General features: G+C 45.3%; 1 protein-coding gene across 5 annotated transcripts in view; it reads left to right on the top strand.

The window, feature by feature from the left end:
* Svil (Supervillin) overlaps positions 1-18,368 on the top strand; it is a 163,151-nt gene that overhangs the window by 122,686 nt on the left and 22,097 nt on the right. For all 5 annotated transcript variants that reach the window (XM_077699554.1, XM_077699553.1, XM_077699551.1 and 2 more), the window contains 10 exons: positions 4,214-4,390; positions 6,333-6,453; positions 7,524-7,731; positions 8,877-8,972; positions 10,140-10,308; positions 11,987-12,144; positions 12,255-12,532; positions 13,562-13,741; positions 14,256-14,375; positions 15,356-15,512. In XM_077699554.1, coding sequence (XP_077555680.1) covers positions 4,214-4,390; positions 6,333-6,453; positions 7,524-7,731; positions 8,877-8,972; positions 10,140-10,308; positions 11,987-12,144; positions 12,255-12,532; positions 13,562-13,741; positions 14,256-14,375; positions 15,356-15,512 — 1,664 coding nt within the window. The remainder of the gene's footprint in view (positions 1-4,213; positions 4,391-6,332; positions 6,454-7,523; positions 7,732-8,876; positions 8,973-10,139; positions 10,309-11,986; positions 12,145-12,254; positions 12,533-13,561; positions 13,742-14,255; positions 14,376-15,355; positions 15,513-18,368) is intronic.

Here is an 18,368-nt window from a genome sequence, read left to right as displayed (position 1 = left end):
AAAAAAAAAACCGTCCGAAGGATCTTCGAAAAAGTAACAATGTGTCACCATTTCACCATGAAGTAATGATGGAAAAGTAACCACCACTGTCAGCTGCTCCTTTCCTGTTCCAGAACGGTGTCGTACCGATGCCTTCTACTGTCAGGCGAATCCGTTCTGTCGCCGTACGTTCTTATCTCAACTCTCCACACAGTTGCGTATTCTCTTGCTTTTCGTGTCTTTCGGCAGCCGTTCTCTTAATGGTGCGGTCCGCCTTTTTTTATTTTGCTTGGAATTCATGCTGTTCTATTTCTATGCAAACGGCGTCTTTCATTCTTTTTGGCAAGCGTAACCTGAATGCTTTGACAGGCATGTTATCTTTGAAAAACTGCAGGATGACTCTAATTTGTGCTACTTGGTGCATTTTTGGCAGAAAGCGCTCGAACTTTGACCCAAAACGGAGGACAAGAAAAAGCAGGACACGCCGCTTTCTTGTCTACCGTTTTGTGTCAACGTTCGAGCTGCTTTTCGCCAGAAATACACGTACTCCACTCACTGTACGTTCGGTAACCTGTGGAGACAGACTGCGTGGACTGCTCAGTTAGGTCTTTACCAGGTTTACATAAAAGGCAGTTGCGTGAGCGTCGTGACACAGTAACGTTTTTTTTTTTTTTTTTTTTTAGAAACCTTATTCTTGCTATTCAAGTTTCGTGTGACATTCCGCGATTGTTACGCACCGGACATGCGCAGACACGAATCTCTGCCCACAGCCGCCGCGTGTTTTGAACCATCCACGTGCTTGATTAGATAAATTGCATCGTGAGAATTTTAGAGATTGGCAAAGGATAGGCTGACAGATACGCTTCGAGGTGCGCTTGGCCAGCACCGTTTAAAAAGTCGGCGGTTGGTGTCATGTTAACACCATTTTACTCGTGACGGAAGCGATGTCTTAACTTGTCCGACAAGAATGTTTTGTCTGAAACGTAACTTGTTCGATTTGTTTAGTTTTTTTTTTTCCCCATCTTTAATACAGTTCCGGTGCCTGTGAATTTGTCCCTCTGTTGAGCGGTGTGCCATTCATAATAACCGAACTGGCCTGCTAGCTCGTCCGTGTAACCTGAATTCCTCCGCAATAGAGCCTAATCTAACCTAACCGCACGGTGGGAGGGAACCTTTGTTTCTTTCTGCGACCTCTAAACTCGTACGGCGTCCTTGAGCGCGCTCGCTCGCATTCACAGCCGGCCAAAGCAGCCAAAGCGTACCGCTCACGCGCCTAACAAGCTCGCCCACGCTGCCCACGGCTTCGAAGAGGCGCGCCATGGGGAAAATCCAGCAGTACCGCGAATGTCAAGAGACGGCTGTGCGCCTACGAGTACGGCCCCGGGATTGAGCGCGCTGGTCAGCGCGCGGCATCGGCAGGCGTTCGGCCCCTGCAGCAGCGATCGCATGCCTTTGGCGCCGGCGGGCAGCCGACGGCCGGCGAGCCATGTCGTTTGGCGCGAAGAAGCGCGCTACGCGCGATGGAGCGTTACGAGGTAATCGTCGCGTACAGCCTCGGGACGGGACGGACGCTTGCGTTGCTCGTGCACTTGTTCGAAGCTTGCGCGCTGTGCCGAATTGCGTGTCGCTACCGCGACTTGTGCGGCGAGATTGCTCTTGGCTGGCGGCCGACCCACACGGATCCTGCTGCTCAGTGAGCCGTGCCCGTGTACACTGCCCGTGCTGGTGTGTATCCTGCTTCTGATGGCCCGCAGCCGCCGTGATGAAACGTTCTTATGTACCGTGGTGAAATACGCGGACGTCTTTGCGCTCGTTCGGACTGCGGCGATCGTCGTTCCGGTGCCCCTGGTTAGCCGGCGGCTGCGGCACGATTGCGCGCGAAAAGCGATGCGTTCTACTAGCGATCTGGTCAGCGTTGCATGGCTGTTTACTCGCATAACTCGGCCGTCTTGGAGCCGATGGTTGCGTACCGACCATGGCAGGTCTCGCGGTGCGGACCAACGATAGGCCGGCGCAATTGTTCTGTTTTTCTTTTTTTTTAACTGTTCATTATGGTTTACTATGTATATTTTTATGTGTGCTTGTGTTTGTAAATTTATTAAGAGTACGTATTTGCATTTCATTTTGTTTTTGTGCCAAAAACGGTTTGTTTTAAGCTGTACTGTCTGCCTTGATTTTCTGCACCTGTGTGTTTGCCGGGGTGGTCCAGGGGGCCTGTCAAGCTGGTTTTTCCAGCTTTTTAACACGAAAGTGTTTTATGCCGGGGTCCACCAAGGTCTGACTGACGTCATATCCGTCACGGAAATGACATCGCCAGAAAAACGCGGCAGCGCCAGGATTCGAGCCGGGTGCTCCGTCGCCGCAACGGGAGGTGCCAGGCGTTTTACGGACTCCGCTACGAGCTGAAACGCAGACAGCCGTATGAACGCGCCATATCTTTACTATAACCTCCTCCATTTTGATGGTGCTGCCGTCTAAGAGAGGTGAAGCGAAGTAGGGCATCGTGATACTGAGCGCCGACAGTTGGCGCCAGCTGAGCTCGTCGCAACGTAACCGTCTGCGTCCACTCCACGGAGCAGGGACGCAGTGGTTGCACCTTTGTGACAGCTACGCGCCAGCAGGTTGTCGCTTGCCAAGCACACACTAGAAAGCCCTGCAAATCATGGCCTTCTGCTGCAGTGGACAGTGAGTCCACCAAACGATTCGCTGGCAGCCCGTTCGGTGTCGTTTGTATGGTTTGCGAGTGTGTGTGGTTAAGTCTGACAGTGCCATACCGAGAAAATATATATAGCGATGTGCAAGTTCATATCGATGCAGAATAAACATTCAACTGATCCTGTGAAGGTACATCTCCCTTTCATGTTTTACCGATTTCTATGAAAAAGGGATCAACCACATTTTTCCCCCCTAAATGAATGAAAATAATGGCATTATTATTAATACTCGGTTGTTATTTATTGGTACCGGGTTGGAATTTGCTGTCCTGTCGGGATTTTTTTGTCATTGTTTTGCATGAAGGGTTCAATTAGTTCCAGCACCTTGTCAGGCTGCTGGAGCTAGTTGAAATTTGAGTAGCCTGTACTAATAAGTTTCACAAATTCATTGGATGTTCCTGCAAAAAGCATCATCATATGTGCAAAAGGAGCACTAAATGTAGAAGCTGCCTGTCATTGTTCTCCTGTATGTTTTTCTTTTTTTTTTCACATTAGAGATCTCTCTATTTTAACTCGTAACCATCTATGCTGGAAAACATGCACTGAGCAATGTGCCAATTTTTTTCTTGTGTGCACTTGAACTAAGAAAACTTGCTCAGGTGTATCACGATTAAATGGAAAAGTAGGGGGGTGTCGGGGTACTTTTCTTTCCTCCCCTTCATTGTTTACTTAAGTTACGCCTTGAGTATTGCTGCAAAAATTGCCATAATTCTAAAGGTGTTATATACACTATATGTATGTATGTGTATAATATAAAACTAATTTTACCAGTGTCCTTTCTCATACATTTTCCTTGTAAGCAGACATTTGCCGTTTATCCCAAGCGACCAGTTATTATTCTAATTTTCCTTATTGTGAGACACCAAACAATTGCAGTGCAAGGGACCTGTTTGTAGTTCCTAGTTTCTTGTAGGAAAAGGCACGTTAAATTATAAGCTCGAGTAGAACCAAAGAATGGACCGAATCTCACTTATTTCCTTTCTACGAACATGCCTTTTCGATACACCTCCCCCCCCCTGCCTTGTGCAACCTTGCAGAGAGAGAAGAAAATGCCAGTGTAAATGCCTACTTTACCTCAAAGTGCACTGGTTGGTTGAAAAATTTAGTCCTAATGAGCAATGAGGAGAAACACAAAATGTGAAGCAGCAGTGTTTTTAAGGATGGAAGCTTTGCTACGTAGTACTTGGACATGCATTTAGGTGCTTATGAGAAACTGTCTGTGGTGAAGAGCAGGATTGTGGCCACCTCTGATACTGCCAGTGATTAGTCTATTATGATTTCGTCTCAATGCTTGTCACTGAGGAACAGGATCATCCCTCCTGCGAGCAGTGCCACATTGACCCTACCCCCTCCACTCATGATGATGCGCCTTGCCATTTGGCCAGAAAGACCAACTTTTGCTTGGAGCTAGGCATAGATCACAAACTGCAATTAAAGAAAAAAGTGCACGTGTACTTTACTTGTGCAAGCAGTGTGAATTGTCGTTGAGTTAATCCGCTCATCCTTTGTGCCTTCTGCAGGAGAAGCACGCACGAGGTACTCTCTTCCGAGTCACGGCTGCGTTCCTACAGTGCGGCTTCCGACGATGGACTGCAGGACACGCCCTCGCGAGGACTCTACGTCCGAGAGAGCAACCGGACTCAGCCCATCACACAGGATGAGAAGACTACGTGTGGCAGCGGAGGCATTGCAAAGAGGTGAGCGCCCCAATCTTGACCCATCAATCAAGCTAAATTGGGCCAAAATTTGCATGACAGAAACAGAAACACCAGTGAGCACAGATTATGCAAATTTTTTAAAGACTATAGCCTTTCTTGGGCTACTTAAACGCAGAAATTTTGGTCTGTCTGTCTGTCTGTGTCTGTCTGTCTGTGTCTGTCTGTGACTCAATTCAGCCACTTGGCGAAAGTGAAACAGAAGCTCCACATTAGTCTTATATAACCACAGCCTAACGTAAACGTCTTAAGTCCGGTGCCAATGTTCATACTTGTCAACATTGTTGAACAAGAACAATACATTACGCAAATATGAGGCAGAAAATCAATACGTAAGTGATATTTGCAGTGTTCCTTTATTACAAATTTCATGGATGCTTGGTTTTTGTGATAGCAAATGAAATACTATATCAACTGCAGAAAACCATAGCCTGCTGTTGCCCGCGCTAGTATAGCTCCTGGCGGCATTTAATAAATCAAACGGCAACGGCAACGAAAGGTTCCGTGTTCCACTTGGAACACTCGTGGAGTAGGGCAACGCGTTTCTATAAACGTTGTAGTAGGGTGCGTCTCCGCTGTACGGCAGCGCTGAGATCGAGACACGCGACTTGGAACAGTGGAACACGGTAAATTTAAATTGACTTGAGCAAACCTCTAGCGTGTTATCTTGGGAGGAACGAGACGGGAGAGGAACAGCATGAGAGGTGAGCAGAAAGAGAAGGAAGACATTTACTTTCCAGGGGCGCCAGTCGACTATAGTCTTTCGTCGCTATTTGCAACGGAAGGAGCAGTATGCGGCCATTTGTTTTTACATCTTGCTTTCCAAGAGTTCTTTCCCAGATTATTTAGGCACACTGCGCAAGTACGGGTCACTTTCCTGTGTAAGCTTGTCCTATGCGAGCTTTATGGGGCGTATGACGAGGCCCCTCTTCAGGGGAGCATTCGAGTAGCTAAAACAGGGTCCTGGCCATCAGTGACCTGTGCGTAGGCAGTGGGGATGTGGTTCCAGCTGGAGTTGTTGAAGGCTTTATCTTATCAGCAGCTGTTACCTGCTGTGTGCAAACATCTTGGTCCTTGCTGTTTACTTGCCAAAGTAGTGGCCAAGTGGTAGATAAGCTGTCCGGGTGGGAGGCATCCAGGTTCTGTGCTGAAACATTTTTTTTTTGCAATAGCTGAACACCAGCATAATAAAACCATTCACAGTGGTGCGATGCTCCACTTATGAAATATATATATTTTTTCAAGTTGCAGTGCGGCATGTTTTAAAGTGTCCTTGGCTTTTTTGCACTGCAAAGTAGTCGCATGCAGATTGCCTTTGTGATGCCCGGTAAAACGTTGCTGCTCAGAATGAATGAGGTTGTGTCATTGCTTAGGTGACTTCCTAAGTGTTGCATTGATAACACTTAGTTGATAAGTAATTCTCATTCCAAGTCATTCAGCATAACAAAAACTAATACATATACATTCCCGATTCCAGAAGAAATCATAAAAGAAGGCTGTGCTGCTGATAGAATTAGAACTTTCAGTGAGTTGTGGAAACGTTGCTCCTGGATTACACAGGATTCATGCAGAAGTGAGATCCCAATGTTGCTTGTATTGTGTTCTGGATACTGGTGGATTATGCTGTTCGTGTGGACAGAGGTTTAAATTGGAAGCTGTAACAGCATTTTTTTTTTCAAAGTTCTAAAGTTTGACACCTGTTGTGCTTTATAGAAGAATGCTCTTGGGTGATCAAACACTTGGCTACTTGGTCAGAACGTTTGGATTTATTGAAATTGTTTGTCGTATTCAATGGGAAAATATCGAACGCGTGTTTTACATCAAGGCAAGGTTTGTCGGGATGCTTCAAGTTGTCGAGATGTTTCAGGTTGTCGGTACATTGCACACTTTGCCTCATGCAGTGTTTGCACTGTTTTATTTTCAGGTTAGAGGCTCTCAGAAAAAGTGGTGAGGACTGGCAGAAGCGCGTGGAAAAAAGCAAGCAAGATGTGACAAAGGTCGACCTTGGCGCAGTATCCCCAGTGTCAGTGCTTCGTAAGGATGCGGTAAGCCTGCACCCTGTGCACTTATTAATCGGAAGCTCTATGGCAGTTAGCACTCTCCTCTTTGTTGCTGCTTACCCTTTCATTCAAATAAAGCCACACACAGCTAGAATACCAGCTTGTCATTGACCCAGTCAGAATAAAAAATTGATTCCGCTTTTCATTCGTAGTTGCCCCTTTCTTAATCTATAGCTGTGGATTGCAAAGGGGGCTACGAGAGAGAGGGGAGAGGGGGAAAACGAGCGGACGAAAGCAGACCTATTTTCATATTACATATTTCTGCTGATTTCTTTCATAGAGGACATTTAACGCAAATTTTCCACTGACTTCAGTAGTGTCAGTAAGCGTACACTTGCGATGAACAACTTAAGGCATCAGTGCATTGTGTATATTGGAATACAAGTATGTACATAAAGATAATCTATTGAAATTTATTACTTTGCTTTGTGTTTGTTGCACTCTACTTTGTGGGATGGCGGGCTTGCAACATTAAGCAGGGCTAGGCACACTGACTTGCTCAGGGGAAAACTGGAATGTGTGTTTCGTACGGAGAGAAGACTGGGTGGTGTGTCTTTTTATTGATTGTAGGGTTTAATGGGTCGACGCTACACAGGTGGTCAGGGGTGCCATGGTGGAAAGCTTGGGATTAATTTTGACCACCTGGGTATCTTTAACGTGCGCCGAAATCGCGAACACATGGGCGTTTTTGCTTTTCTGGGTGGAGTGTCAAGAATTTAGGTATTATCACAAACCTCCTTGTAATGGAAGCAGTGGGTCTGGGTTTCATCAGTTGGCGTTAAGTCCCATGGCGAGTTTGCTCAGCTTTTGCCAAGCTTTCACTTTATCTTAATTTTTCTTTTGTCTTCATCTCCTTGCCTACTTGTCCATTGATAAGGTTGTGCCATGTGTAATGGCCCCCTTGAACCTTCCGGGTCTGTTTGTACCATCAGTTGCATCATGCTGCTTTGCATAAGCTTGGAATTCGGGCTAACTTGTGTTACGGGCCACATCTTAGTGGCTTAAAAAAACAAAAACAAGCTTTTTTTTTTCCCCCCACTCTTCGCATCGTGTAGAAAATCATCGATGTACAGAAGTCTCCTTCAATTGGGGACCGCAAGAACTGGCTCGAGTCCTCGTCGGAGTCGTGGCGACAACGGGTGCAGGAGTCGGACGCCTCTCAGTTCACCGTGGCGGGCAAGATGGGTTTGTCGGAGTCAGCAGCGCAGCTTGCTGATCGCAAGAAGCGGACGCCCAAGCAGGAAACGTTTTCAGCAACTGCGTGTAAGTCGGACATTTCCCATTTCCAGTCGATATCTAGCTGCAAAAGTATTTGCGTTTGTATGTTGCACCCTGACTAGAATTTTTTAGGTCACACAATGCACCTACAGTTGTAATGTCAAGTTTAGCTATCAAATGTCACAGCTTCCAGTTTTAGCAACCTTTAGTTTTATACTTAAAGATTCTTCACTGGCTCGTGACTGTGTAAACTGCTGTCGTATGCACTAGTTGGCATATGCTTGAGAAATTTAAGCTGTCAGTTACTTTATCCGTGGCTAGCAGAATGACAGTTTCGACGAACAAAACAGCAGTGTTTACTATAACCCTGTTTAGTGTAAACATGGTGACTGCTGCCTGCACGGAACTGCCTGTGTGTGTTAAACTCCACACTAGCAGGTGATAGTGTAGACTGGGAGTTCAGCCATGTTGGTCAGTCACGTGTATTAGGTACCCGCCATGGTGGCTCAGTGGCTAAGGCATTGTGCTGCTCAGCCTGAGGTTGCGGGTTCAATTTCCGGCCACAGCGGCTGCTTTTCTGATGGAGGTTAAAGCAAAAACGTTCGTGTGTACGAGGTTTCGGCGCACGTTAAAGATAACCAGGTGGTCAAAATTAATCCGGAGCCCTCCACTACGGCGCGCCTCATTGCCTACGTTGTGTCAGCACGTTAAACCCTAAAATCAATCAATCACATAATTAGGTGTCAGACATTGCCCATTCAGTTGTGTATGCATTTCATCATTGCGGCGAGGTTGTAGCCGTACTTGACCCTTATCTAGCCTGTTTTGTATTCACACGTTGGGCTGACAGGAGGAAGCTATGACTGACCACTTTCCGTGACAGCATGCACTGTTTGAGCAGAAAAGCCCTGGAGAAACAACAGCTGCATCTTTTTGACCTATTAGCTTATCTCTTGGGATAAGCTAGGCATACTTTGTACATCAAGGGGCCACAGCTAAATGCCCACTCTGGATGTATGTATGGGGGGGGGTCATCTTCGGCCATCTAAGATTGCTTGCCTAATTGCTTTCGCCTAAAAAATGCTTCACGGAAAGCATTCAATTATCGTAACATAGTGTTGTTTCCGAATGTGTGGTTATCCCTGCTTGCTGCTGTTGTTGGACCGTTTTACTTTTGCCTTTTCTAACAGCTTCCAAGGCAGAAGTACTCCGCCGCATTCACCAGCAAGGAACGCCAGTGTTGCCATCAATATTCAAGAGCAAGTCAATGCCGAATGCAGCTGAAGGTGAGCCAAAGGCTAAGATCATTCTCCCAACAGCATGGAAAAAAAAAAAAAAAAGAAAGGCAAGGCAGGGATTGATGCTTAGTGCACGTTGATGCACATGGCTTAATTTCGGCTGTAGCGAGAAGTAACTAAAACAGCAATCAGTTTCTGTGTTCTGGTATCACAGAAAATAGATGGCCATTTTTTTTTTCTAGCCATGAAGAATGGTGGTACAGACTGCAAATGAAACGTCTAGGGACTTGTCAGAAGGCTGGCTTCATTTGAGTTCAGCTTTTAAGTAATGAAATTCTAAGGTACTTAAAACTGGGAAGCTCCGAAAGAAACTGTTGGTTTCTAAAAGAAAAAAAAAAAAACAATCGGGGCTGAATTTTTGATGTTTGTAAAGTATCCCATCCTTTTCTAGAGCAATGGTTTTGCGTAACACATTGTCTTTCTTGTTGGCTACTGGCACTTATATTCCACTAGTAGTAGCGTACTTGGATTAGAAGCGGCAGTCAAGCTCAAGCATATTATTAATAGTAGTACAGCATTAGACTAGTACTATCACCACTTATATTCAACCAATAGTAGTATATCCAGCCCTCCACCTGTATTCAGTAGCTTGCACCTTAGTCTTTTTGATAAATTAGATCCGCATTAATGTCTGTATGTGGTCAAGTATTCACCAGATGCTTTTTTTTTTTAACCAGGTCCTCAGCTCCTTTTGGCATAGTGAAAGGGCTTAATATAATTTGCCACCAGAAATTAAATTGTAGAGCTTGAAATCCTGAAAGGCTGCCAATATCTGTGCGCAAATGCCTGTGTGGCAATGTTTCTGGCATTTAGCAAATGGTACTTTCCTGGCAATGAAGGTTCCTGAGGTGATGTGTGATGTGCAGTGATGTTATTGCTTTAGGTCAGCTCTGGCCTTAAGCTTTTTTGACAAAGCTCTTTACTGCCGCTATGCATTATGTGTGTACCAAAACAAGAAACACTTTCTCTAAAAAATAATAGAAAGAAAAATGAAATTCTTGGTGGTAAATGTTTGCCTTTGCATTTCCTTTGAGGTTAAGGTTAATGAATGCTTATGTTTTAATCCTTGTTCTTTCTGCCAGTTTATTTTTCTTCTGTTGCTCATCGGCGTTTCAATACTGGCAGTATATTCCTATCATCTTTGTCCTCGTTCAGAGCTGTCCCGGCTGAAGGCTGAGGAGGAAGAAAGGCCCCGTGTTCTGATTCCAAAGGCTGATAATGAAACATTCACCTCCTTCTTCGAGAGCGTTCTGCCAGCGTCCAAGGACGACAAGCTTGACATCAGTGAAGCGGCTTTTGATGCTGTTGTCTCTGACAATGTCAAGTGAGCCCCCCTTTCTTTTCTTATTAGGAGCGATTCCTCCATATTGTGCTCTAGTATTGTCTCAAAGTGATCGGCTCACTCGCCAAACGATGGTTTTTCAACAGCAAGGTTAGACGCATACTCTCGTAACTTGCTCATACTGTGCATACACAGCTTCAATCCACACACTTCATTGTTCGTAGTCCACTGTATCATGATTGTACATCTGGGCCCATTGCAACAAACTAAACTGTACCTCTTTTAATTTCAGTTTGTTTTAAAAGAACTTAACTTTGCCTTGACACTCAATATGACAGTTGTGCTGCCTGTGTTTCCAACGAGTGGCTGAAACGAGTGGCTGAAACGAGTGGCTGAAACGAGTGGCTGAAACGAGTGGCTGAAACGAGTGGCTGAAACGAGTGGCTGAAACGAGTGGCTGAAACGAGTGAATGAAAATACTTGGCTGTAAGCGGAGAAGTAATTAAGGCTCTCAAAATTGTAGAATGAGTCGAGCTCTTTGTCTTAGATATCGAATGCTTGTTTGGGCCAGGCATGAGTATAAACACACTCGACAAGAGAATGAGAACAAAAAGGAAACAGATACAACTACTGCTACTTTGACAAACAAGCCATCTCTTTTTGACAAAGAAAAATTGGAGGAGCGTTGACAACCCCTTTTCCGCTTTTTGACAATTGGAAAAACCCTGTTGACTCATCACGACCGACGACTTTCATATTTTAATTTATTTCGCGATATTGCATTGATTAAGCTGGGAGGTTACAACTGCATTTTTATTTCTTCAAATCTTTATTTTATTCTTCATCAAGAACGAGGGATATGACCATGCAGTGATTTAAATTACTGCACGGTCAAATAGCTTTCAAGTGATTCTGTTACTGTTGGTCTGACTGATATAGTGCTGGGAACAAAAAAAAGTTAAATTATTGCACTGATTTGCATGTTGTGTGCCATAAACTTCTGTGTTTTGTGGGAAACAGGTGTCACACTTTAGTTCAGCCTTTCACTTTTTAAAATAATGAGGAACAAACATTACTTAAACTGAATAAATTATTCATTCTGCTCACCTGTGAAACTTCTGCAACCTCTTAATAAAATATATAGCTTCAAGTAAAAGTCTATTCCCGACTGTTTCCTACTTTTGTAAGAAAACCACAAATACTCAGGCAATGCTGACGAGCCTGATTCTTAAAATTGTTTGGATAATGGTGCAGGCACGTGTGCTTGTGGTGCCCACGACAGTTTCAAACGCAAACTGTGCCAAATTACTGGTGGTGCTAAAACAATTTCACCCCTGATAACTCCACCAAACGTTCTCAGAAAGCACCTAGAAGATCAGCATACAAGAAAAAAATGCCAAGCTTAGGCGGGCTTCAAGGGGGGGGGAGAGAGAGAGAGAGAGAGAGAGAGAGAGAGAGAGAGAGAGAGAGAGAGAGAGAGAGAGAGAGAGAGAGAGAGAGAGAGAGAGAGAGAGAGAGAGAGAGAGAGAGAGAGAGAGAGAGAGAGAGAGAGAGAGAGCATGGGAATAGCTTTGCCAGGGCTAAGTTCATTGTTTCACGACCTTTCACACTTTTTCTTCCATCCTCATCATATTTGCCCTGTCAGTCTTGTGTCAACCCTAAATTGCCTGGCCTGAGGAAGAGTTTAGTTGTGACAAAGGTTGTGTAAACTTGCCTGCAGGCTTGGCCACCGAAAGCAAATCAGTGTCCGAAGGAAAAGGCAGACCAAGGGGAACCCGTTGAAGGCACTTGCCTCTAGGACAGATCTTCGTGCAGAGTACGTCGAAGTGCGCACTGATGTTGCCGAAAAAGAACTGAAACGAATGAACATCGAAAAATGTAAGTTTCCTTTGGGAAGTTGCGACGATTTTTCTTTGTTCGTTTTGTGCCTCTGGCCTGAAAAACAGGCTTTTTGACCACCTTGCTATTTTTTTTTCTTTATTTGTCAGTGGCCAAGACTTCAGATCTAGCATTGTCAGCACTGGCGGGACTGGCTAGCACAGAGGACTTTCGCCGGGTGCAGCTCAAGAAGTCTGACGACACCAGTTCGTTGCTGCCCAACCGTGACCTTATCCTGATCCAGGTCAAGGGTCGGCGGCACGTGCAGACGCGCTTGGTCGAACCCTCGGTGTCCTCGCTGAACCACGGCGATGTCTTCGTGCTGGTGACACCCACGACTGTCTACTGCTGGATCGGTCGTCACAGCAATGTCATCGAGAGGGCAAAGGTCAGTGGTGCCCCCTCTCCCAAAGAATCCCTTCTGATCAGACCACTGTCATTTCTATTGCTTGTACGCACAAACACAATACCTTTCAGGAAAACTTCGTTAGTGTGTGCAAGCACAAGCTGAATTTTGTTAGAAAAAGCAGTTGTCTCCTAGTTGGTATTCCCAACCTTGTTATTGCCTAAGCCCTATTCTAAGCACTGCTATACATTGGACCCAGAAAACACACATGAACATGAGCTCTGTTTTTCTTTTGTTTAGCCTTGTCTTCTATTGCACTCTTTAAATGCAATATTCCATCACCTGACTCCGTTTCCAGCACTAAAAGCGCCCGTGCGTAGAGATTTCGGTGCTGTTTAAAGATCCCGAGGTGGTCAAAATTAATCTGGAGCCCTTCCACTACAGCACGCCTCATCGCCTGTATTGCGTTGACGCTTTAAACCCTACAATCAATCAAAATCAATAAATTTCAGCACTGTACAGGAACATTGTAAATCTTAGGGCTTGTGGGAGCATTGGTGCAGGGTTTGTTTAAAACAGTAATGGCCAGTATTGTGATACAGTGGTGTAGCCAGAAATATTTCTTTGCAGGTGTTATATCCTGTCGGTAAAAAAAATTTGCACCTAATCAGTACCTTGCTTTCTTTTTCGTATCTTATTCTCGTTCTTACAACTTAAATTTATAGATGAAGTGTGTAAAAAGCATGGGTGGTAAAAAAGGCCGGAAAGAGGGGGAGGATGCGCCACTTATAACATTTCAGGGGATGTTCTGACACCGAAACACCCCTCCCTGGCTATACCCTTGGTCTGATACCTCGTCAAATGCTTTTCATTCAAGATGATGAAAATGGTACTTGCTGAAGGTTTCGAAATATATTTTTCTGCATAGTCACATTTTTGGCTTGTCTTATACCAATACTAAAACACATTTCAGTTAATTCTGGCTGATAAGCTTTACTTTGTGTAGATATTTTCTTGAATGTGTTATGTTTATACTGTATTTCATTTTTTCTTGTGAACCCATGTAAACAGGCGACTGACGTGGCCCAGAGCATCCAGTCCAAAAAAGACTTGCACTTCAAGGGAACATCCGAGGTGAAGTTCATTGATGAAGAGAAAGAGGACAGCTCCAAGGACGCGCAGGCATTCTTCAAGCTGCTCGGAGGGACACCTGAGCAGTGCAACCCAGCTGGCGATCCCGATCAGGACTTGGTGAGGGAGTGCTTTGTTACGGGCCCCGCAAATGTTGTCAGACTCTTGACACTTGGCATTTTCTTGCGTATGCTGTATTATTCTTACGTATGCTGTATTATTCGGTTGTCCATTGACTGCAATTGTTTATGTGCTGCTGTTCGAACTGAACTTCCTTCGTATGGTTTTTCTGTGCAAAGGCCTGCATACACTGCATGGTTGGAAGTAAAGCGTGTGCATGGTTTTCAAACTTTCATCGATATAGCTGGACTGTATGAAGTATTGATCGATGTTCCTAATTATGTCAGTCTGCTGCTTCTTTGTTGCCCCATCCAGTATTTATTCGAAGAAATTTTGATGCTTAAAACTTCGAAGTACAACCTTATAGTTACCTAATCTGCTCAAGAGCATGCCAGAGAGTGTTTACGGGGTAGTTGGGAATATAACGTGGATTTGTCCTTCAAGCTGTCATTGTAACAAGTGCAATCCAGAGGCTCTGTTTGTGAACGTGTCCCCCGCTTTGCCCCCTCACCAGAGGTTCGAGGCGGCCATTGTGGACACCAACATGGTGTACACGGTCGAGGGAGACGCTCTGGTTCCTTACAACAAGTACTGGGGCATGCAGCCACGCGTCGAGATGCTGCAGCCTGACAAGGTCTCTGCCATTTTCTTGTTCATTTACAGGGTGTGCATTTCCGCAGCAAGTGCTTTCTTCCTCCTTCTCTCTCCTCTGTTGCTTTAAGTACACTCTGCTGATTAATTAAACCTGGTTGCCTGTGACTGTACCAATATTCCATGCTATGGTGGGCTCATTTGGATCGTTGCAACTTTCGCCGTGTTTTGGCAGCTTCCGATTTTAAAGTGGAAAAGATTGCTGGTATAGGGACTGGGGGCTGTGCACTGTAGACCAACAACAAATGTGAGGCAGCAAGCGACTTCAGTAAGGAGGACAGCTCCATGGCGAGTAGGGGGCCACTAGCATGCTGGGATTAAAATGAAATTTGATTAGATAATTACCTACGTGTTTTCGCGAAAATGGTAAGGCTCTGGCTGCGCCTCTCTTAGCAACTTTATTGTATCAAATTTCAACTTCTAAGAATCTGTTACAATTTTTGTCCCGCATAATGAACCCTCCCCCCCAAATTCATGCTGAATTTTCAGGAAAAAAAGTTGTTTCATTCCATGCGTAATTACGGTAGATGCCGTGTTACAAAACACATCTGCTCGCAACACCAGAACATTACAAGCGCCAGCGCAAACGCGACAAAAACAACGGTATGCTGCGCACTCCAATGTGGCAGCTCATTCCATTAACTACAGGAGCGGCATGGGGCAGGGCCACCCGTCTAGCTGCCCGGTCCCTATAGCAAACCAATGTAACAATCCTGCCTGGGAAATTCAGGGCTACTGTGTGTGTGTCACTTTTCTTTCTTGGTCACTCTTTTTCATCCATTATTTAAATTTCACTTGCATAGTGCGACAGCTGGGGCTTGTATGTCCATCCCTTTTCATCGTGGTGTTTCTATGAGGCTGCCAATGGTGCGTGATAACACAGTGGGACCTAGAGTTTTTCATCGCCTAGGAGTGCAAGGCTCTCCCCAGCCACTCCTGACTTGGCACCGCTCTCCCACGCAGGCATTTGTGTTCAACTTTGGCAGCGAGGTGTACGTCTGGTTGGGCAAGTTGGTGCCCAGCGAACTGAGGGACCTGTCGGTGCGGCTCGCTGAGGAGCAGTGCAAGGCAGGATTCGACTACTCCGACTGCGACATCAACCCACTCTTCCCCGCAGCCGGTGAGCGTTGATTGGGGATGCACTCGGGGTGTCTAGCAACCTGGAAAACCGGGAATTCTTAGGATTTTGAATAGTCTGGAAAAACTCAGGGAAAACTTGTGGAATTTGTCCTTCTATCAGGGAAAATTAGCTGTACTTTATAAAGGAAGTGAAATTCACGGTAATGCTGGCTCAAGCAACAGCACGTCAAAAGTGGACAGCCCTCCGGAGCCGTTGCTGATGGCACCGTCTGAAGTCACTCGTTCCAGTGAGAACTCTCTTCATACAGCCTTGCAAGTCTCCCCCCATTTCCCCCCCCCATTCCCCCCCTCCCTCGTACGCTCCCCTTGTGTTATGCTGTGTTTCCCAGACTCCTGAAAGGCGGAAGAAAACGTTGCGCGCCGCAATAGCTTGTGGCAGCGTAAGGGATTCCACAGGGGTGGAGGCAGTGGTAGCTTTCAACCCTATGCTGGAACACCTGGCACCATCTACTGTGGTTTCTTGTTGACGCACATTGCGAATCGTTTGGTTGTGAATCTGGCATAATAATAAAAAAAAAAAGTTTCTCTTAATTTTCAACTTTAAAAGCTTGCAGCTGTGTTCAAAATACGTCTTAAGAATTACTTTCAACTGCAAGCCAGCACTATATTCCACTGCATAGAAAGACATCATATTTTGGCTCCGTAGCTTTCGCTGCGCGCCAAAAGAACTTTACGTGGAGTCAGCATAGCAGGGTGTAGTTGAGGCGTTTCTGATTTCCAATGTGAATCTCAAAGAAACTTTTCCCACTCGTCCTGCGCAGCACTTTGATGCTAGAAGTATGGCGGCGCTTAAGGGCACCTAACGTGACAGTGTTTAAGATGCACGTGTCCCTCATCCAAACCAAAATAAACTCGTTGAAGCAGTGAAATACAGCACTGAGGCATTGAGTGCGAGCTGAGAACATGGCAGTACGGCTTTACCATTTTTTTCGATATTTCATTCACTGTGAATTTTACTGCCACACTGTAATGTCTTTTTTTTTTTGAATGAGATAAAAGTTACTGGTTAGCATTCAAACTTTATTATGTCATATTTTATTTTATAAAGTGCTTTTTAGAGAGTGACAGCAGCTGGTGAATTGGTCTCAGCCCAGGCTGGCGTAAAACAGTTCTGTGTCACTCAGGTAAAACCTGGAAAACTTGGGGAATTTGAAAACGTAAACTTGGTAGACACCCTGGCACTTCACTCGTCCAAGCTTGTAGCCAATACCTAGACAATATCTGGCCTACCCTAAGTAACAGGATGCAACTTCTTTCTTTCCTGTTGGGAAAGCAAAAATTTGGGGGAAGAGGTTGAGTGCCATGAGACCACGAGACCATGAGGCAAACTGAAAAGTGCCCACTTGTTATGTGGCCAGCTTGAATCCCTGTTTCTGCCCTAGGGGCACAGCGCCGTACCCTGCCACTGCTGAATGCTGCAAAAGCACGGTCGTTATTAATTAGAAAGTCGAGTCTAGCGAATTCCAAGTGCACATCTTGAAACCTTGATGAGACAAACCAATTTTGTCAAACTAAGCGGTTAAATTGAATTGACCCTGCCCAGAGCAAATTGCAATCGGACTGCACCAGTGTCAGTGAGGAACCACTACAATTTCCTCGAATAAATTAGGAAATCAAATTTAACTGAGGCGGAATTAATTGCACTAGTGAAGTGGGGTAGAAGGGAGGCGAGTTAATTAACAAGAAAGGCAGTGCGTGGTTGTCTCCAATAGCTGAGAGAGTGTGGCCAGCACTAGGGGAGTTCGATTGAGACCCGTGAAGCGTGCAGTGGGAGGATCGCCCTGATTGGATTACCTTGGCTGGTGATTGCGTTGTGATGTGTATTATGTTCACATTACTAATGGCAGTTTACAGCAAGCAACAGGCAGCAGTGAACAAAAAATGAAGTGCCACACATTAGCCCCTGTGCTGTTCTTGTCTTGCTTGAGCTGTCTCTGTGAAATGCTCGTAGGCACCACCTTAACTTGCTCCCACTAGATCACTAAAGTTTGGGAGGTTTACAGCAGCGATAGTTCAGCGCAGTAGGATCCCAGTAGCCTAGACTTGTTTCTGTTCAAGTTGTCATCCTTGTCCAGTTGTCACAGTCATGCCTGCATAAAATGGCCTTATCTGAAGAACCCCTCTGCCTGCACGGATTTTCAGTTTCCCTGGACTTCAAATTAGTAAATTTGCAAGTATTATGCAGTTCTGTGACGTAGTTTTGACCCTCAACAACTTTGCAGGTGTCAATATTTTAACCGATCCCATTCCATCATCGCTTGGGTCTTGGCAAATATGATCAAAGACAAGAAAGTCTTGCAAGGGAAGGTTGAGCGATGTGCCAGTTAGAGTGAAATTCATCATCGTAGGCATTTTAGTTTCACCCTTGGTGCACCCGTGGCACAAATTTTCTGGGTAGGTTTTGAGCGTTAAGGGTCGGGACGTGGCTCTTGAAACAGTTTGTTTTAATTTTTGAGTAAACTCTGTCGAAATTGCCAGTGTCTTGTTGCTTTTTCACCACTGATTTCAAATATGCCATTATTTTGTGAGTCAGTCGATTAGTTCCCAAGATAATGAGACATAATTAGCCATTTTTGGAGGAGCAATAGGAAAGACAGTGTTAGTCGTAGAACTGTAATCTTCATATTTCCCAATACAGTGTAGACCATTTATAACGTAACCGCTTATAGTGCGGGACCGGATATAACGCGGGTTTTTGCGACCACCGGTTTGCCTCCCATAGAACTCAATGCATAAGCATACCGCTTAAGATGCGGTTGGCCGAAGCACAATACCGTTTATAGTGCGGTTTTTCGGCGGGTCTGCTGATCGACCGGCGCAGCTGAGGCATCGTTTT

Source organism: Haemaphysalis longicornis, unplaced genomic scaffold (genome assembly GCF_048455015.1).
Source record: "Haemaphysalis longicornis isolate Haplotype H1 unplaced genomic scaffold, Haemaphysalis longicornis Haplotype H1 scaffold_2, whole genome shotgun sequence".
In the NCBI taxonomy this organism is placed as follows: Eukaryota; Metazoa; Arthropoda; class Arachnida; order Ixodida; family Ixodidae; genus Haemaphysalis; species Haemaphysalis longicornis.
Note: the sequence above shows the minus strand (reverse complement) of the source record. Positions and strands in the feature narration are given on the sequence as shown.